Source organism: Caenorhabditis elegans, chromosome III (genome assembly GCF_000002985.6).
Source record: "Caenorhabditis elegans chromosome III".
Taxonomy (NCBI): domain Eukaryota; kingdom Metazoa; phylum Nematoda; class Chromadorea; order Rhabditida; family Rhabditidae; genus Caenorhabditis; species Caenorhabditis elegans.
The window spans coordinates 10,947,332-10,967,142 of record NC_003281.10 but is presented as its reverse complement, the minus strand read 5'-3'; the positions used below and the strand labels follow the sequence as shown (position 1 = coordinate 10,967,142).

At 39.4% G+C, this 19,811-nt stretch overlaps 3 protein-coding genes and 1 non-coding gene across 5 annotated transcripts; 3 read left to right on the top strand and 1 right to left on the bottom strand.

Annotated features, from left to right (window-relative positions):
- The first annotated feature begins 32 nt into the window (after window positions 1-32).
- W05B2.2 (BPTI/Kunitz inhibitor domain-containing protein) lies at window positions 33-7,094 on the top strand. Its single transcript, NM_067005.4, has 14 exons — window positions 33-267; window positions 569-688; window positions 770-916; window positions 1,154-1,513; window positions 1,952-2,716; window positions 3,089-3,369; window positions 3,507-3,717; window positions 3,766-3,989; window positions 4,217-4,536; window positions 4,825-5,102; window positions 5,339-6,088; window positions 6,178-6,270; window positions 6,323-6,439; window positions 6,801-7,094. The coding sequence occupies exons 1-14, from the start codon at window positions 147-149 to the stop codon at window positions 6,848-6,850; spliced, it is 3,837 nt and encodes a 1,278-aa protein (NP_499406.2). The 5' UTR covers window positions 33-146; the 3' UTR covers window positions 6,851-7,094.
- On the top strand, window positions 5,226-5,293 carry W05B2.t1. Its single transcript has one exon. It is a non-coding gene; the product is annotated as a tRNA-Arg (tRNA).
- Window positions 7,095-13,634: 6,540 nt separating the features above from the next.
- On the top strand, window positions 13,635-16,024 carry zig-5 (Zwei Ig domain protein zig-5). The gene is made up of 5 exons (NM_067004.7): window positions 13,635-13,718; window positions 13,816-14,062; window positions 14,759-14,869; window positions 15,176-15,390; window positions 15,689-16,024. Exons 1-5 carry the CDS (start codon window positions 13,638-13,640, stop codon window positions 15,815-15,817), a joined length of 783 nt encoding a protein of 260 aa, NP_499405.4. The 5' UTR covers window positions 13,635-13,637; the 3' UTR covers window positions 15,818-16,024.
- strd-1 (STE20-related kinase adapter protein strd-1) lies at window positions 16,025-19,697 on the bottom strand. Of its 2 annotated transcripts, none has more exons than NM_001027731.7 (6): window positions 19,510-19,697; window positions 18,942-19,054; window positions 17,774-18,006; window positions 16,993-17,348; window positions 16,433-16,523; window positions 16,025-16,357 (listed from the first exon to the last, which is right to left on the bottom strand). In NM_001027731.7, the coding sequence occupies exons 1-6, from the start codon at window positions 19,682-19,684 to the stop codon at window positions 16,159-16,161; spliced, it is 1,167 nt and encodes a 388-aa protein (NP_001022902.1). In that variant the 5' UTR covers window positions 19,685-19,697; the 3' UTR covers window positions 16,025-16,158. The 2 variants fall into 2 exon arrangements, 1 of the variants encoding a protein (NP_001022902.1); NR_002379.1 differs by having other exon boundaries at window positions 16,159-16,357; window positions 19,523-19,684.
- Between the last annotated feature and the right edge of the window lie 114 nt (window positions 19,698-19,811).

Sequence of the window (19,811 nt, the reverse complement as noted above, 5' to 3'; positions counted from 1 at the left end):
CTCTTACACTGACCTCTATCTTACCACGCGATAGAGCTTAACCTAAAAAAAGTAAAAAAAAGAGAGGAGAATCGGATTTCAATTTATTTCTCCTTTGATTCAAATGAATTTAAATCTCAGCCCTGTAAAGGTCTTGTAGTACAACTATGTGTAGTTTGAATAATCAAGTCACTTTTATTTTAATCATCTATATTCAAATTTCGTTTACTTTTGGGACTATCCCCCTGTCAGAGGGTTTGCATCAGATTTATGCAAGGAATGCAGCAGGTATGTCTTATTTTCTAAATTCAAAGTTTCTCGAAAAGATGTAAAAAACATTTCTGAAACTTTGTCAAACTTTTTAGCAATGAAAAAATTAAAACCCACATCGGGGCTCGAACCCTGGTGCTGTGAGCCAACGGCATCTCGTTACCCAGCTGAGCCACGCTGGCTCCTCGAGCTCTTCGAGAGTCCGGGTGGCTCAGTGGCTAACAGGGGTAGTTGTGGCTCTAGAGGTCGCTGGTTCGAGTCCCACCTGTGGTTTTCAGTTTTTTTTACAGGATTAAGATGCCATAATTTCCATTTTCAGACCTCAAAAAGTTCGGCGAAAACTGCACTCGAAATACAGAATGTGTTTCCGAAGCGATTTGCCTGGGCACCTGTCGATGCAAGAGCACACATGTTCCCGTAGAAGAGCAATGTTGGAAAAGTGAGATTTTTGCCAATAATTTCTAAATTTTTGGTTACTGTACCTTTATAAGTGTGAAAGATAGAAAATCAAAATTTTCAGAAATCGAACCGGGAAACGTCGGCTGCACGTTTGACGAGCAGTGTGAAGGTGTCTGGCCAATGACCAGGTGTCAAAATGGGCAATGTGAATGTTCAGAAGAGGAAACTTTGATTGAAACGCCTGAAGGAAATGTTTGTGTCTTGGAAGGTGGGTCTCGCAACGATAAAAAGACAATTTTCAGCGCATAAAAGATTTTTTCCGAGCTTTTAAAGAATTCTGCATTTTGTCGTAAGGTGCAAGGCGCATTGCGCATTTTTGGGACTACCGTAACCCTTAAAACTTCAAAATTAAGCTAGAGACCGGAAAAAAACTGAAAAGTGATAGAAAACCACGCTGAATCCAAATTTGAAATTAGTTTTCCCAAAAAATCAAAAACTTTTCCAGGAAATTGCCCAACAAACAATGTGAACGGAGCTCTCTACGATCGTGCCACTCACCGGGTCTCCACATGTCTCACTTTTACTTCTAAAAAGGATAAGAACACGCAACAATTTATCGGTTGTGATGAGTACCCAGAAGTCTACGACTGCATCGGTGGAACCTGTTGTCCGACACGTGGAATGACGTGTATCCAGCCTCTGAACACGGGCGACACAAAAGATGCGGGGGCGGTGGTGGTGGCTGATGAGAGATGGTGGTACAGTAGTGTCACCGGAAAGTGTATACCATTCAAGTACACCGGACAAGGCGGCAATTCAAATAATTTTCTGACGCAGTGGCAATGTGAATCCTATTGTGGAGGAAGTGAGTTTGTCACGTGGTGTCAGAGTGTCTCATTTCGGCTTGATCTACGTTGATCTACAAAAAATGTGGGAGAAGAGACGCAGAGTTCGCAACTGATTTCGCATGGTTAAGAACGTGCTGACGTCACATGTTTTGGGCAAAAAATTCCCGCATTTTTTGTAGATCAAACCGTAATGCGACAGCCTGGCACCACGTGGGCCTGTGAGTACAAGCGGAGTGTCGTTTGGCCACACCATCTCTTTCAGGTTCTTGGATTCGTTAAAGTTCCAATTTTTAAGTTAAAATAAAAATTGAAGATTTTAAAGCACTTTCCAAGAAAAAATTGTTAAATTTTTTTTCAACAGCTATTTTTCAAAAAACGTTCGGTCAAATTCAACAGAATCTAAAATCAGTCAAAATTCCGAAAAATCAATATTTCACCCCAACTTTTGTTTTCAGGATGTACACGAGGGGACCCCCTACCCTTCGATGATCCGATCCCCACCACCACCGACAATCACATTTGCAAAACTCACGAATCGGGGCGTCAACTGTGTTGCCCAACGCCCACCTTCATCTGCAGTAGTCTGGGTGGTGTTAACGTCGACAAAACCACCATGAGACCCTTCTCATCGGGATCACCACGACGCGGGGCCGACACTATTCAACGTTGGTATTGGGACACCAATGATCTGACGTGTCGGACATTTAAGTATCACGGACAGGGCGGGAATTTCAATAATTTCGGTGACAAGCAAGGGTGTTTGGACTTCTGCACAGAAAAGCTATGCTCTCATGGTTCCCCGCTAAATGACCCAAGTGACAATGTGCAAAGATGCTCCGGGAAGGAGCATTGTCCGGAAACCCATGACTGTAAGAATACGGTCTGCTGTCCCAAGCCGGCTGCCACGTGTCTCCAGCAACTCCGCACCCGAGACAACTGCGAGCAAGGAGAGACCGTCACAAAATGGACCTACTCCACGGAGCATAACATGTGCAAATCGGTGCTTGCCAGCAGATGTCTGAAGGGGGACAATCAGTTCGACTCGATCGAGGAGTGTCAGTCCGTGTGCTCCAGTGTCCAGGCTCAGCCGAAATGTCCGATTGGGAGGGCATACAAGGGATCGAATCAGGTTGTGTTGAGGTGCTCATCTGCGAAGAGGTGTCCGTCGAATTACGAGTGTGTCTATACAGGAACTATGCATGCATGCTGTCCGTCGAGAGGTTAGTTGTGTTAGGCGGATCGGCGTAACTACCGTATTTTTTCTATTAGTATTCAATTTTTTTCTCAAATATACTAAAACTGGCCCAAAAAGTCCGAATTTCATAATGAGACTTCTTAAGAAATTTCGAACAATTTTTTTTTAATTTTTTATGGCCAGTCAAAAAAACTTTTCTTTGTCGCAGCAGCTGGAATACATTTTAGAAAACTATCACCATTCAACGCATATTTAAGTATTTTATGTCGCGTAAATTTGTAGATTATGCCACATTTTAAGTCAAGAAGCATCCAATTTAAAAAAAAAATTTTTGATAATCTCAAAGCTTTCAAATAAGCTCAATTAAGCTAGAAAAGCTTCAACAAAATTTTTCCAGAACTAACCTGCAACCAGGGCCTCCAAGTCGGCACAACTTGCGGTTTGTCAACACTCCAGCGGTGGTACTACGACCCGTTGCACAATCGTTGCAATCAATTCGAATATCAGGGATGTAATGGGAATGACAATAATTTTGTGACACGCGTGGATTGTATTGAGACGTGTCACCGATCTGATTGCCCCGACGGAGGAGATGCGCTGATTGATTCGAGTAATGGAAGGATCATTGCGTGCGAAAGGAATGATGATTGCCCGAGTACTCATACGTGTACACGGCAGGTAAGAAGGGTTTGATCTGGAAGTTATAGGCTTACAAGACAAACTCCCTAGATAATTTGATGTTCATAACTAACTGCATGAGACCTTTGTACATTTGATTCTCCTACTTCAAAAAATCCCTAACTCAAAAATTTCAGCTATACTCCAACCGAACCTCTTGCTGCCCATCTCGGAAATGGATCTGCTCCCACGATGCGAATGAAGGCATCTCCTGTGGTACACCCTCTAAGAGGTTCTACTTCGACGCGAATACGGAGACGTGCCACCAATTCACCTATCTCGGATGTGCAGGCAATGCGAATAGCTTCTCGAATCGCGTGGCTTGTTATCAGTTTTGTCAGAGTGCCTGTAAGTGAGATTTTTTAAGCAATCTACAAATCCTAAAAATATTTCTAGCCTGCTCGTCTTCCGAGGTGATCTATCAACCCTCGAATCTCGATGAGCCCTTCGATTGCTCCCTGAAAACCTGCCCGAGACATTTTTCATGCGTCAAGAGCGTTTGGGACGAGACGAAAAACGTGTGTTGCGGAAGTCCCAATTTCGGGGTATGCTCGTCGACTCAGCACCCGATGTTGCTCTTCAGTACCCAGCAACCTATGACGTGTACTCCAAATAGTCAGGTAAAGATTTTCAGCCAGTCGGGAGTTCGAACCCTGTTGCTGTGCGTCTCAGGCATCCCTCTACCCTGTTGAGCTACTTGGCGCCGAGCGCACCGGTGGGGCCTGCACCAGGTAGCTCATATGGGTAGAGGGATGCCAGTTCCGCACAAGACCAGGGTTCGATCCCCAGCTATTGTTTCTTGTTTTTATCTGTTTTGCCTTGAATTTAAAGAAGCTCAATTTTTCAGAACTCCTGTCCGTTAGGCTTCCAATGCACATATAGCTCTATCCGAATGCTCTACTTCTGTTGCCGGGACATTGTGCGAATCGACAAATGTCTTCAAGGATCTCGCCCTGAAATCTGGCAGAGCACCGCCGAGCCAAGAGCCTGCTCCAGGGATGCTCAGTGCCCGTCGACCACTTCCTGCTATGCTCCAACTCCATTTTCGTCGGGGCTTTGTTGTGCGAGTATTGATGAAGTTTGTCCGGCAACTTTTATATATGAAGAGGAGAAGTCTGGCAATGAGCAATGCTCTCCGCTGGAGAAGAACACTTGTGGACAGGATGGGTGAGCATTTCTTAATTTTTTTTTTGAAACGTGTAATTTTGTTGTCAAGGTTCCCTGGAACTTGGTACCAGATAAGATGACTTTGCAAGAACTGAAACAAAAAAAAGAAAAACCGCCATTGGGACTCGAACCCTGGTCTTGTGCTCCGTAGTCATCTGCTTCCCCGGTTGAGCCACCTAGGAAAAATTAATTGGCAGAATTTGCCACGGTGGCTTAACTGGGTAAAGAGTTGGCTACCACGCAAACGTCCAGGGTTCGACACCCAGCTAGCCAGAAACCCTTTTCCAGCCAATCCGTCTGCCTTTACTCCGACGTGAAAGCTCGTTTCGTGTGCTGCCGCCGTGAGGCACGACAAATCCAGGCTCTAGCCAAATGCCCACCTGGCTCAATTGTGGAGCTCACCAAAACCTACTGCGATCCGGAAAATCCATGCCAGAAAACGCATTTTTGCATGAAGAAATCGACAGATCGAAAGGGAATTTGCTGTCGACATCCCAGCTTGAAACGCGTAATGCCGTTGCGGACCAGAAAGTTGGGGGTAGTGTCAAGGAAACAGACTCCTAGGTGTAAGTCTTAAAAACTTGAAAAAAGTAAAAACCAGTAACAGGGCTTGAACCCTGGCTCGGTGATTTATAGCCATCTCTTTACCCGGTTGGGCCACCTGGACAGTTAGTGCAGCGTAACTTTTTTGGCAGTGGCTCAACTGGGTAGAGCTTTGCCTGCGACGCATAAGACCAGGGTTCGAGTCCCGCTGTAGGTTATTTATTTTTGCAAGATTTAATTGATCATTGCAAGGTTTCAGATCGCTGCCCAAAAGGCGACAAAGTCCTAAAACTAAATGGGGATGTGTTCCAATGCACAACGACCGATGACTGCCCGGAATTCCACAAATGCACTGCCCAAGGGTCTGTCTCTATCTGCTGTGGCCTAGAAATCCAAGATATCTGCCCGACACGTGTTTACCCGTCAATTCGAGTCCAAAAATGCTCAATGTGCGGAGCCGGATATGAATGTCACAAGAATTACTGCTGTCCCCAGAAGGAAGTAGCTTGTGCTCAACCGATTCCGGAGCTCGAGGAAGAATCCGATGACTCGTTGCTCCGATATTACTACGATTCGGAGACCAACACGTGTCATTCGTTCAATTTTTATAGAAAAGGAAATGCTCACGGAGCAACTGCTCAGAACCATTTTGCGGATCACACGGCTTGCATCGAAATGTGTGTACATAGCTCAATTGAGCATCTTCAATGCCCCCACCCGTACTTAAATCCTCTGGACCATCCACAAATGTGCATTACCAGCTTGAAGTCGTGCTCCGACTCGGAGACCTGTCTGAAAACCACGAGTGGCGGGAATTTTGTGTGTTGTCAGCATCCGCCTTCTTTCCAGACCCTCATGAACAACTTGTGCGGCGCCAACTATCAGCCGACACTGAACAAGTCGGGGAACCCCATTAGATGCTCGTCGAGCAGCCGATGTGCTAGTAGGATATGCAGGCAGAGTCCGGTGCTGAGATATAGTATTTGTTGTCAGAGGAGAACGCCAAAAAGTAAGTTGTTTAACTGTAAATATAACTTGAATTTCCCGTCAAAATTATTATCAGAAATGTTTTATAATTTCTAATTTTAGTATTTTCAGCACGTCTCTTAATCCGTCCGCTGTCTGAGGGTCAGATTAGGAAGCCGATTTGTAGGTCGGAAGCCGAGTCAAACATGGGCTCCTGCCTTCCAAGTTCGTATCAATCCTCCTATAGTTTTTTTTGCTAAAAATAATGACATTTCAGAACTTTTTGCGGGTGAGACCGGTTGTGAGGCTGACGAGCAATGTGGGGCTCCGGCAACTTGTATGGAGCAACGATGTGCATGTCCTAAAGGCACCGTGCAGTTTAGGAGGATGTGTGGTAAGGGTTTGAACCAACAAAAATTGAAAACGCTTAGCGGGGCTCGAACCCCGGTCCTTTGCGTCGTAGGCGCCGCTTCACCCCGTTTAGCCACCTAGGTGACGCACACAGTTCTCCAAGTGGCTCAGCTGGGTAGAGAGATGAATATGACGCACAAGACCATGGTTCGAGCCCCACTAGAGGTTTTAGTTTTTTTTCCGACTTCAGAGTGCTCAAAATCACTTGATGAATGGTTTGAAACTTTTAAATGTTTCCCTTAGCTCAAAAAACCATATATTTTTACTAAATTTTAATCCAAAATCCTTCTAATCCTTTTAATCAGAATAATCCCAACTTCCTTAATAATTTCTTCTAATTCCAGCGTCAGTTTGCCCATTGTTCTACAAGAATTTGAATGGAATTTGCGTGTGAGCCAAAGGATTAAGTCCCGCCCCTTCCCTCCGCGTCATCAGAAACTTTTGCACACACACATACAAGAAGATGAAGAAAGCAGTGGGGGAAAAGGGGGATTATTTTATTTTCACATCACTTCATCATTTCATTTGGTTGTTTCTTCTTACTCATCACGCTTGTACTACACGGGTACTTTTTCTTCCGCACGGACACACAATTTTTTCATGTTTCCAAAATTGGTTCTACTATAAACATTTTTTCATGCTCATTATCTTATTATCTTTACGTGGGTGAAACTCAAACCAGATGATTCATGTCGGAAATGTCTAGAAATTTATTTTGAGCGCGGAAGATGTGATATCTCAAGCAAAAAAAAAAAAAAAAACCACCAGTGGGGCTCGAACTCTGGTTGTGTGCTTCTTAGGCATCCATCTACCCAATTGCGCCACTTGTAAGCTGGAGTGGGTGTCCTGGTGGCGCAACTGGGTAGAGAGATGGCCCAGAATCATTGGACCCAGGTTCGACTCCCAATGATGGTTTATCATTTTCATAGGATATAATAAGGCCCCGCCCGCCATCTTCTGGGGTTACATTGAGCAAAAAAGGATCAAGCTCCTACACTCTTCTCAGTCAAATATGTATTGCTCTAACACATCCGAACTTTTCTTTTCATTATATCCCCTATTCCGGAGCCCTTTTTCCCCATCGTAATTCCCTTTTCTCCAACAACAGAATTCAATCAAGTACGTTCATTTGTTTGTTTTTCAAACGTTTCCCTCTAAGCTTCATTTTCTCGTAAAACTCTTCTCAGCGTGATGCTTTGTTTTCCATTTGGCTCTTCTTTCTGCCACAACTCGTCACTTCATTCTTATTTTCGTACTGGGGTATGTTGTCCTTTCACTTCTATTTTTTGTGGAGGCTCCGGGAGCTCCGCGAGCATGATCAAAGCTGAAAACACGCAGTGGGACTCGAACCTTAGAGTCTTGCGCGGAAGGCATCTCTCTACCCAGTTGAGCCACCTAGGCGCCGGGCCGTCGGGCGCAACAGTTGTGTGGCCTAGCGGTGAAGGGGGGCCCGGAGATGGTTTTTTGTTTTTACTAGCTGAAACAAATACTGAAACTCATCAATAATGTGCTCACGGAGCTCCACGACGTTCTAAAGACTTTCTAGGCTTTTCTCATTCTTCCGAAATTCCATTCCTACGAATAGTAATAATACCTAAAAATAATATTCGCCTACTCTGCAAGAAAAATATTTACTTTGCGGTTATTAAAAAACTTGAGTTGTTTTTGAAATATCTCCTTTTGTCTATTTGGTCGAGGAACTTAACACTTTTTTTCATATATTGCTTGCTCAGCTTGCGGTGAGCTTCCATCTGTTCAAGGAGTAATAACTGTGAGCTTCATACTTCAACAGGTGTAGTAGTTATAGAAAAGTGGTCAAAAAAATAAGCAAAAAATGTACAATTTTTTAAAACCATTTTTTGTAAGTTGATTTAAAGCTACAACATGTTCTAATTCCACCTTACAAAAAAAAACTACTGCCCGGACTCGAACCCTGATGCTGTGCGCCAGGTTCATCCCTCTACCCAGTTGAGCCACGTGTGACGCTGAACGCCGCGGCTATGTGGCCTAGCGGTTAAGAGGGATGCCTATGACGCACAAGACCAGGGTTCGAACCAGGGGTGTGCGGATAATAGCCGATTTTGCCGAATTCGCCGATCGGCTAATTCGGCTAACTCGGCTAATATTAGCCGAATTATCCGTTAGCCGACATTTTTACCGATTAGCCGAATTAGCCGTTAGCCGACTTTTTGGCAGTTCGGCTAATACGTAGTTATCCGTTAGCCGATTTTGGCCGATGTTAGCCGAATTCGCCGATCGGCTATTTCGGCTAATTCAACTAACATATTTTTTTGGAAAACAAAATGTGGTGAATTTGTATGATTTTTTCCTATTTGAACAGTCGTTCATCCCTGAATTTTCTCAATAACGGTGAAAAAATTAACCCAAAACCTGAATTAACAGAATGGACAAAAAAAGCTTAACCAAATGAATATTTTCCGAATTAGCCGAATTAGCCGAAAATTAGCCGATTTGAATGACTGAGATTAGCCGAATTAGCCGTTAGCCGAAAATTTTGAAATTAGCCGTTAGCCGAATTAGCCGTTAGCCGGTTCTCAAAAAATCGGCATTAGCCGATTTATCCGTTAGCCGAAAAAATCGGTTATCCGCACACCCCTGGTTCGAACCCCGTGGGTGGTCTTTCCTTTTTTCGCGTGCTCCGTAAGCTTAACTAAACCCCCCCCCCCCCCCCATTTATTTTTTTGATCTATTTGTCACTCGGTGGTCATCAATCCTCCTTCACCAACTGATGTGATTTACGGGGTGACATGTGGAGAGTGAGAAGATTGACATGTTTTCGGGGTGTCCTACTCGAAAACCACTCGCTGGAACAGAAATAATGCGTCTAGACTTTCAGCTCTGGTTTTTTTCATGACGTTTTTTTTTCTCTCTCTGCTCCGTTTTTAGGTGTGGAATGACGTGGATTTTAGTGGTAACTCGACTGGAAGTCCTCTATGCCACACTTTCTTGTTTTTGATAGTTTCGAAAAAAATCCTGTTACTAAAGGTTTCACCATAAAAATTTGAAAAAAAAAATCGTTTTAAATATTTTTCAGCTTAAAACCAGTTTCATCTGAGCAATCTGAGCCAGCAAAAACTAAATGTCCACTGTGGGAATCGAACCCCGGTCGTGTGCGTCATAGACATTCCTCTACCCACTTGAGCTACCGGGGGCACCGCAATTCCCCGCCCGGGCACCTGTGTCCAAGTGGTTTAACTGGGTAGATGGATGCCTATGACACATAAGACCAGGGTTCGATTCCCGGGGATGGTTTTTACTTTTTGTAGACTGTGGTGCCCTTGGAAACAAGTTTTTAACCAGTTTTTCAACCTTTTTGAATCTAGTTTCAGCCCCTGTCACGCTCCTGATCTCATTCCTGACGTCACGAAGAAAGAAGAACTTTCAAGAATAGTAACCCACCACATGTGACTATTACTATAGGTCTCTCCTTTTGCATCGAAAAACACCGTCCGAAGCTCGGTGATTCGTGAAAAATCTTCGCTTCACTGATAACTGATATCTCATTAAAATACATCACCATCTGCCTACTTTGCCAATTTTTTCTTTTCTTTTCACCTGTTTCCCGGGGCTCATATATTACTAAAAATAACGTTCTCACTTGTTTTTTTTTGTTCTCTATAGTCTTGTATTGCGTAGGTTTCCCACGGAAAAAATGGAATTTGTCTAGATCAAACTTTTTATAAATTGAGAAAAAAACCAAAGAAACAAGAACGTTTTTTGAACTTTTCAATGTTGATCTCTCGGTAGGTGGCCGCGAAAGTCTTGCGGCGACCTCCGCCTGCCTCGCACCGCAAGGCTCACCTCCTGTATAGTGCGGCGCGAAACCCTAAAAAATGCAGATCTACAAAAAATGCGGGAGAACACACGCAGAGTTTTAAACTGATTTTGCATGGTTAAGAACGTGCTGACGTCACATTTTTTCGGGCGAAAATTCCCGCATTTTTTGTAGATCAAACCGTAATGGGACAGCCTGGCACCACGTGAGGTTGGAGGCAGGCGTCTGGCGTCCTACCTCCCATGGAAGCCTAGGCCTACCGATTTTCTGCAAAAAATCTGTTATTTTTCCTCCAATATCCTTCTCTTTGAACACCGCTCCCACCCCACCCACCTGACAAATTCCAAGAATTTCCGGGGTAAGGAAAACCGAAAACAATTATTGAATTACGCCATTGTTCCTGCTCACTTTTTGTTCGTTTTTCGTTTTTTTGTTACTTCTTACAACAACTCATCAGCTGCTCTGTCTGGTCCAATTTGTGCGGGTATTCAGGACTTGTGTGTTGGACTGGTGTGTGGTTTTTATCAAATTTCCGCTTAAAACTCAATCGGAAATAGTTTTTAAAGGTTGGGAGATATAGGGGATGAATTTCTGAAAATTTGTCCATTTTTTGCCCGTTTTGCCCAATTTTGTATTTTTTGCCCATTTTGATTTGGAACTACCCGCATCTATTCTGTTACTTGACATCTGCCTGGATTTGCCCAACTTTGCCCAATGTTTGCCCGATTTTCAAAATCACCCAACTTTGCCCGTTTTTGCCTATTTCTTGCCCAATTTTGCTTCGGAGCTCCCCGAATCTTTCCTGATTCTTCAAAGTTGCCTAAGTTTTTTCCGCTATAGATTTTCCCCTCATTTCCAGCTGGTTTTATTTAAATTCAAAATTTTTCAAAATGACGTTTCTCCCGTTCTGATTTACTTACGTAGGTGCCATCCGTCCTTCTTTTGTGATTAATATAATTTTTCTTCTGAGAGAGCCCAGCTTATCCTTTTAATATCCGTCGGCTCCCTGGCTCACGTCATATTTTTAAAGACTGAAACTCTATGAGTCTGCTCAGAGAGAGCTTCAGGGGGTGTTCACCATCAATTATTCATTGTTTTAATATTCTAACTTTAGACTTTTCACCCTTTTTCTATTTTTATGGGGCTTCCGGGCCTGCAAATTTAAAGAAAAAAATGTTTTCAGTGCCATGTTTCAAATTTCAAATAGCAGAACTATCGAATATCAACGTCAAGATTTTATGACGGAAAATGACATTTTTTCAACAAAAAAAATCGAACAGCTGAAATTTCAATTTTCAGATTTTCCCCACTTTTTTCTTCAGTTTTTCAGAAAAATCAGTGAAGTTCAACCAAAAAATTGGAGAATTTCACAAAAAAAAATTTGCAACATTTTTTTTCTTCAAATTGTTAAAATTGTTTTGGTCATTTGTTGCGATGAATTTTACGGTTTTTAAAAAATAATTTCTTTTGCTTTTCCAAAAAAAAAACCGTAAAACAGCTGGAAATTTCCTTCAAATACACTTTTTTGGCTAAAAGTCAATTTTTTATAGCCATCTGAAAACTAATAAAGTGCACTACAAAACACCAAAACTAATAAAAAAGAGAATTGGAATTTCAAAAAATTTGAAAAAAGATTAGTTTTTGTTTTTCTGGCTCCGCGAGCTGTTCATGATGATTTTTGAAGAAAATTTTTGTAAATTTTGAATATTTTACTCGAAAATGCTCAGTTTTCAGCTGTCATAATTTTGGAAGTCGGTCAATTTTTTTGAAATGTTCTGATTTATTTTTTGTAATTTTTTAAGATGTTTTATTAGTTTTTTATGGAAAAATATCAAAAAAAAGCTGGCATTAGACCACACAAAAAAAATTTTTTATTCCAGAAATTTTATTTTCCACAAAGGATCCCTTAATAGTTAAAAAAAACATTTTATTCAGTTCATTAAAACAAGTTGCCTCCATCATTGTCATTAAAGAGTACCCTTTTCCTCAATTTTTCTCTCAATTTTGTCCAATTTCCCGACCATTTTTTTTTCTCTCTTCCGCATTTTTCATTTTTTTCACATAAAAGTTAATTCCGGAAATTGTCGATTTTTGGTTTTTTATAGAATTTCCGGGAATTTTTGAAAAATGGAAAAGTGTTAAGCAGATTTCATTCCGGTTTGAGTGATAAGGATCAATTTTCTCATTTTTTGATTTCTTGCTCCCAAAATTTTAAGTGTAACTGAAGCCGAGATGATCGAGAAATTCGGGAAACTCTTCCATTGTAACCTTGCAAAATCTAGGCCACCACTGATTTGTTTCTAGGCCACATTTTTAAAGCTATTTTTTTGATAGATTCCAAAAGTTTTTCGGCAATTTTTGTGGGATTTTTCGATAATTTTTTGAGGATTTTCACAGAATTTAAAATTCCCATAGTTTTCAGATTTTTTCAAAACTTTTTTCGGTAGATCATAATATTTTTAAAGCCTTTCAAAGTAATTTTGGTGTCTTTAACTTTATTTCGAACGTGTCCGAGTTAAATCCTAGGCCACCACTGAGATTTATTGCCAACAACGATTTAGAGCTATTTTTTGATAGTTTTCAGGAATATTTTTCAATTTTTACTATACCTTTTTCGAATTTGAATGTGACAAAGTTTACAAGCGTTGAAAGTTTTTGAGAAAAATTTTCAAATAATTGTTTTTTTAATTCTAGGCCAAACCATAAAGTTTAAGATTTTCCGATTTTACATCCCAAAATCAAAACCCCTAGCCAAAAAAAAAACCGACATGAGTCACGTGATTTTTGTCCATTCCCGAACAAAATTCGGTCGAAGTTTTTAAGAAAGGATAAATTTTCTAGACAGATGATCCGTAAAAAGCCGATTTCAGAGCACAAGTCATGAGCAAAGTGTGAATGTGTTAACATTTTGATGTATAATGCTAAGTTAGAGCGTCGGAAATCGCTATTTTAATAAAATTGGTTTTTTTATTAGATTTTTTTTTGAATTTTTCTAAAATTGTCCTTCAAGTGTATTTCTTAATTACCATGAATCCTGGAAAATTTCAAGATTTATAAATGAAAAATTCAAATTTTCAAAATTATTTCGCGAAAAATTGCCAACTTTAAAATATTCTGCGGTACATTTTAAATTTTTTAAGCCCTGTTTTCATAAAAATTGAGACATTTCATTTATCGATTTTTTGATTCTCCGATTTGGAAAAAAATTGAAAGTTATTTAATCTTCCATCAACATTTTTTCTTTTCCCTCTCTTAACTTTTCGTGAAAGTTCCTACCAAAAAATTGTCAACTGTCTAAATGTAGTAAATTTTCTGCTCAACAATTTGTCAATTGACAACTTTTTTCTAACACTGACCACTGCTGAGTTATGGTAGTTTTTCCAGGATGCCATCACCACTAAACCACCATCTGTCATGTTTCGTCCTATCCGTCATTCTTCTGGGTTCCCACGTGTCTACAAGCAAGGTAAGAGATTAGAGAATATCAATGATTATATAATTTTGGATTTTTTGACTTTTTAGAATTATCGATTTTAAACTTTTCAATTATCGATTTTCTTCAGATTCCAATAGCTCCGCAGTCAGTTTGCGAAGGCCTCATCGAGCCAAGTGTCCTATCAATCGATAAACCATTGGAAAACATAAAAGCAAATCGGGGTGATAGTCTGGTGCTCCGTTGTGCATTTTATGCTTCTCCGCAGCCGACAATCGTATGGTATCATCGTGGAAAACGTGTGGACAGCCATCCGGCTGCTCATTTTGAGACCCTTCTCTCCGCCACTAACCTTGGACAGTCTGTTGTAGAATCTGGTAGGTTTGCAGGGTGGTTTTGGAATGATAGGCCATTACTGATTATTTTTGGTTGACATGTACCTATTTCGAGACATCCTAGGCCGCTTTGGAAATTCTAGGCCACTACTGAAAATCCCCAGCCACTTCTGAAATTTTAGGATTTCTCTAGAAATCCTACACCATACAAAGTAATCCTGGGTCATTTCTAAAATTTTGAATCTTCCCTGGTAATGTTAGGCCACTTATGATAATCTATGTCGTCTTTAGAATTTTAGGCCATTTTTTGGAATTCTAAGTGATCTTTTGAAAATTTTATTCCACTTATAAAGTTCTAGGCCATCACTGGAAAGCCTAGCCTATGTCTGAAGATTCTAGACCGCTTTGGAAATTGTTGGTCTTATCTGGGAACTCTAGGTCATCTCTCCAAATGCTCTAGGTCATCTCTCCAAATGCTAGGGCATTTCTGGGAATTCTAGGCCATCTCTAAAAATCCAGGGCCTTAAAACTCCCTTGCCACTTCTGAAATTCTAGGTCACAACTGATGTTTCTAGGCCATCCTTCGAAAGTCCAAATTTCCAGTTTTTCAGTTAGAATCCGAGTTTCGTCACTAGCCGCAGTAAAACATAATTGATTGAGAAAGCGAACAACATTTCCAAGAATAGATTCAAAGACAATTCAAAGAAATGAAAAAAAAAAAAAAACTTTTTAATTAAGCGCTTCGAATCGACTGCCTCGACGAGCGTACGGCGGGCGAGTATTTCTGCGAAGCCACGTCACCATGCACTCAACCAGTCGTCACTTCGTCAACAGTCACTATTAATAAAGGTGAGTGAACAGAATGCGCTCTAGTGACAATGAAGCCGAATTTTTGAATTCTCGATTGAGCAATCAATTTTTATTTTAAAATATCGATTTTCTGAAGTAATCGATGTTTTGAATTACTAATATTTAGAAGAAAAACGTTTTTGAAACAGATTTTTTAAATATCGATGTTCTGAAAAAATGCCATCAAAGTGCGCACTGCGTCGGCGCCGGTGCAAATTGATATGCGCCGCCGCCGGCGTCGCAGCAGAATGGAATGAGGAGCGGCGCCGCCCGAAAGCCCTAACTTACAGTTTTCCAAAATTTCAGCGCCAAAATCGATAACGGGAACATGCAAATCGATTCGGCAACCACTCGAATCGCCGCCCATCGTCTCCGATTTCACACTTTCACGAATCGAGTTACCGGGCGGTGTTGCTCAATTGGCGTGCCGTGTTCGCGGAGTTCCAACGCCAAAAACGAAATGGTTCAAGATTGAGGAGGACGAGTCGTTGAGCACAATTGATGGACAACCCAATTATATGGTGAGTGATTATTATAGAGTTGGTCGTTAAATTTGAGTAGTTTATCGATTTTTCCAATATCGATAGTTTCAAATTTTGAAAAAAAAAATGTTGTGCATTGTATCGCTGGTCGCAGAGCTTTCAAAACGTAAGGAGACATATAATATTATTTTTAAAAATCTTACGAGCAACACAATTTTTTAAAAGTGTTTAACCAAAAAAATCGATAAACTGCTAAAACACGCCATAATGAAGGAAGAAATAAAATTGCGCGTAAAAATTTCTACTTTACTATCCAACATTTAATTTTATTTTTCAGCACCTTTCAAACGGTGATCTACTAATAGTTGGTGACGAGGAAACAATCTCGGAATCGTTCCGATGCGTCGCTTCAAATCCACTTGGATCCGTGCATCAGGACGCTTCAGTCATCTACATGATGGCCTGAAAACAGCTTCAAATAATAAATTATTGTCTGCAAAAATGGTCATTTTTCTCCGTTTTTTAAAAGCATATTCCCCTTCCCATTTATTCATTTATCTTTTCCAATTTTAGCTTCGTCTGGACTTTTTGATATACAAAAACATATGCGTTCGAAATAAACAATGTGTTCTGTTTTTGTTTAAAGTAGATAAAAACTGAATTTTTCCAAGAATCGAAATTGTAGAAATTTTTCAAAATTTTGAATTGCTACCAGAAAAGAGTAAAAATTCAACGAAAAAATATTTACATATCGGCTCAGCGGAGCACTAAAAAATCACGGAGAGACAATAAAAATAAATAATTTGTTCAGGAAATTGGCGAGTAATCAAAGACAATCTCATATTTCTGATCGGGTTCCATCGGAATAAGTGGTTCCTGTTCCCAGAGTGATAAATCGAAATGTGCATAGTCCAGGTTAAGCTCTTGACGGACATCTACCGGGCCCAGATTTTTGTGAATTTTTGACCCGAGCCACGCGGACGATTTCAGGTCGGACGCAGAGCCTCTGCAACAAAAAAAATTTGAAACAAATTATCGATGGCCTAGAACTCCAAAGTTAGGCCACGTGCTCAAAATTTACCTCTGTTGTGGATCATAGTCGAGGCAGTTGGCGATGAATTCGTGCATTTCTTTCGAAAATCGACGTGTCAAGTGCTCCTGGGGGCGGTGGGCTGAAAATTGTTTTTTGTGACGTGGCCTAGTAATATTTTCCAAAATTCGGCCACGTCTTGAAATCGTCCCGCTTCCAATTAATGAGATCCAATTTTGAGAAAAGAGAGTCCCTATTTCCCGGCCTATGACTGGTGAGGTGACCTAGTTTTCGCCGGAGTGGCCTAGAAATTTCTGAACGAAATCGAGTTCAGATTTTTGAAAAAAAAAATTTATAAACTTAGTTGCATGGTGGAGTGACCTCTCAATTTTCCCTAGTGGCCTAGAATTTCATTAGCGGGGCCTAGAAACTTCGAATCTCTATAACTTTTGAGCCAATGTTCAGATTTAGCTGAAACTCCGGTAACATCTTCTTCTAGATGTACTTTACAATTTGCAAAACTCAAAATTTTAAGAAATCACTAATTCTCAAAGTTATGACCGTGGAAGAGGTTTCCAAGCCCTCTAAAACTTCGGCCATCGGCCACTTACAAATGTCCAATCCCATCTTCTGATCATCCTTCAAACTAATCATGTCCACCGGTCTCGGAACCTGTCCATTAAGCTTCCGATGGAGCATTTCAAGTGGTTCAAGCTCTCCAAAAGGCATAACTCCATTGATTGCCTCACAAATCGATATGCCCAACATGTAGATGTCGGATTTCGACGTGTATCCGTGTATATTCTGTGCGAGCACTTCCGGTGCCAAATAGTAGAGCTGATTTTGGAGATGAGCATCAAATTCGAACACACAATCCAGGTGATGATTCAGTTCGATCATGAATCGGAATCCCGAGAGCTTCACGTTGCCGCTGGAGTCGATGAGGATATGCTTCGGTTTTAGATCTCTGGAATATTTTTTTAAATTTTTTAAAAAACCTTTTTATAACAAAATTGGAGCAAAACTGACAAAACTTCGTATCACAGTCGCTACTCAGCCAACTACCAAAACTGCCATAACTTTGCTTATTTTGATCCTAGAGATATGGTTCAAAAGACGAAAATGTAGAAATCAAATTTCATCTGTTATAAATGCGATACAGATAAAATTTCATTTGAAATTTTATTTCTACATTTTCGTCTTTTGAAGCATATCTCTAGGATCAAAATGAGCAAAGTTATGGTAGTTTTGGTAATTGGCTGAGTAGCGACTGTGATACGAAGTTTCGTCAGTTTTGCTCCAATTTTGGTGGAATTTTTCGCAAATTTTTCGTAGGATTTGGCGAGGAGTTTTCAAAATTTCTGGAATTTTAGCTCTGAAAAAGGTATTAACCTATGAATATAACGTCTCTGATGTAAATATGAAAGTGCATCGAGTAGTTGTCGTGTAATTGCAGCAGCCGATTTCTCATTGATACCCCATTTCATATATTCAAATACAATATCAAATAATGATCCGAGGTTCATTGCAGGTGTTATTTGATATATTGATCGTTCGTAGACAAAGCATTCACATAGTTCAATGATATTCGGATGGTGCATTAGACGGAGATTTGATGATTCTTTCTGGAATGTTTTAGTGAAAAATTGGTGGATTTTTTTGAATTGAACTAGATTATAATTTTTTTTTTGCACAATTTTTTGAGTTCGTACAAGAGTCTCTAGGGTTAGGCGAACACACTGGACGTTTTTTGGAAATTTTCTTTTTTTTTGGAAATGAAATTTTGTTTTGGAAATTTCATGGAGAATTAATTTTTTGGAATTGGAAATTCCCTTTTTGGATTTTTTTTTGAAAATTAATTGTTTTTTGGATTTTTTTTTTAGAAATATTTATTTTTTGTAGAATTTATTTTTTGGAAATTTCCTTTTTTTATGGAGAATTTATTTTTTTGGAACTGGAAATTCCCTTTTTTTGGAAATTTTCTTTTTTTTTGGAAATGAAATTTTGTTTTGGAAATTTCATGGAGAATTAATTTTTTGGAATTGGAAATTCCCTTTTTGGATTTTTTTTTTGAAAATTAATTGTTTTTTGGATTTTTTTTTTAGAAATATTTATTTTTTGTAGAATTTATTTTTTGGAAATTTCCTTTTTTTATGGAGAATTTATTTTTTTGGAACTGGAAATTCCCTTTTTTTGGAAATTTTTCATTTTTTCGGATTTTTTTTTGGAATTTTTTTGTTGAAAATATATATTTTTTATGGAATTTTTTTGAAATATCCTTTTTCTGGAAATTTCCTTTGTTTGGAAACTTATTTATTTTTGGAAATTTCCTTTTTTGGATTGTTTTTTGGTAATTTATATTTTCAGAAGTTTAGAAATTGTTGGTTTTTGAAAATTTGTTTTTATTCTTTTTTAAATTTGAAACAAATATCCCAAAAAAATTATCAAAAATACGTAAATTTTAATAGGAAAAAATGCAATTATTGGAAAAGTGGCATTTTTCAAAAAATCAAAAATTTTCGATTTTTAAAAAAATTTTTCGAGAATCCTTATCCCTCACCGCAATCGCTGCATAATCATCCACATCATCGATGGCAAATTTCTTGATTGCCACATAATCTTTCAGCTTTTTTCGTTCTCTGCCAAGATATATTTGACCTCCGTTGCAAGTTCCTGAAAGCTAATATTTCAGGCGAATTTCCAAATTAAAAAAAAAAATTTCCGAAAAAAGCTGGAAATAACTGTCTAATTACTGTAGCTTCAAAAAAAATTTCACAAAAATTCCAGATTTTTAGGAGCTTTTTGTTCAGCTGAAGAAAATCGTTGTTTTTACCTCAATTTGTTCAATTTTGGACTCAAAAATTTTCGATTTTCACAGATTTGATGGAAAATTCGAAATTTCACTTTCAGACGACTTGGCTCAGTTTAAATTTCTGGGAAATTAGAAAAAGAAAAGTTATTTGAATTTTTTTGAGAAGGGAAAAAAGATTAGATGTTTTTTTTCTCAAATACTCTTTCCAAAATTTTAGAAAATTTTTGTTTAAAGATAGTTTTTTTTACATCTTTCTGATTTTTACAAAGTTAAATTAGAGCTCCAAATAGCTCAATTTCTCCCTCTACCACCGTACCCATATATCGTACACAATCGTATCCAGTCTCTTTCAAATTTGGCACCCCTTCGGCTTCTGTAATCGTCGCATTTTTCAGCGAAATTCCGATAGCCGAATCGGTGGCGTGTGAGAATTCCACGTTGGCAGCTAACGTGGAAGAGCACGTTGTGTCGAGAATCGTAGTGTCAGCCATACCACTAAAAATTCTGAAAATTGCAGAAAAATAGATGTAAATTTAAAAAATAAATTTAAAAAAATAAATTAAAAATTGGGAATTTGTACCCGAAAACCCAAAAATAGAGGTTTTCTAAACTAGAAAA

Bases quoted from the DNA above. Each gene is read 5' to 3' on its own strand.
- zig-5 (NM_067004.7), top strand. From the start codon at position 13,638: ATGCCATCACCACTAAACCACCATCTGTCATGTTTCGTCCTATCCGTC. The intron at 13,719-13,815 runs GTAAGAGATTAG...GATTTTCTTCAG, and splicing joins CCCACGTGTCTACAAGCAAG to ATTCCAATAGCTCCGCAGTC. The intron at 15,391-15,688 runs GTGAGTGATTAT...TTTATTTTTCAG, and splicing joins ATGGACAACCCAATTATATG to CACCTTTCAAACGGTGATCT.
- W05B2.2 (NM_067005.4), top strand. From the start codon at position 147: ATGTGTAGTTTGAATAATCAAGTCACTTTTATTTTAATCATCTATATT. The intron at 689-769 runs GTGAGATTTTTG...CAAAATTTTCAG, and splicing joins AGAAGAGCAATGTTGGAAAA to AAATCGAACCGGGAAACGTC. The intron at 2,717-3,088 runs GTTAGTTGTGTT...AAATTTTTCCAG, and splicing joins TGCATGCTGTCCGTCGAGAG to AACTAACCTGCAACCAGGGC.
- strd-1 (NM_001027731.7), bottom strand. From the start codon at position 19,684: ATGGCTGACACTACGATTCTCGACACAACGTGCTCTTCCACGTTAGCT. The intron at 16,524-16,992 runs GTAAGTGGCCGA...AACAATTTTCAG, and splicing joins GAAGATGGGATTGGACATTT to CCCACCGCCCCCAGGAGCAC. The intron at 16,358-16,432 runs GTAAATTTTGAG...TTTTTGTTGCAG, and splicing joins GACTATGATCCACAACAGAG to AGGCTCTGCGTCCGACCTGA.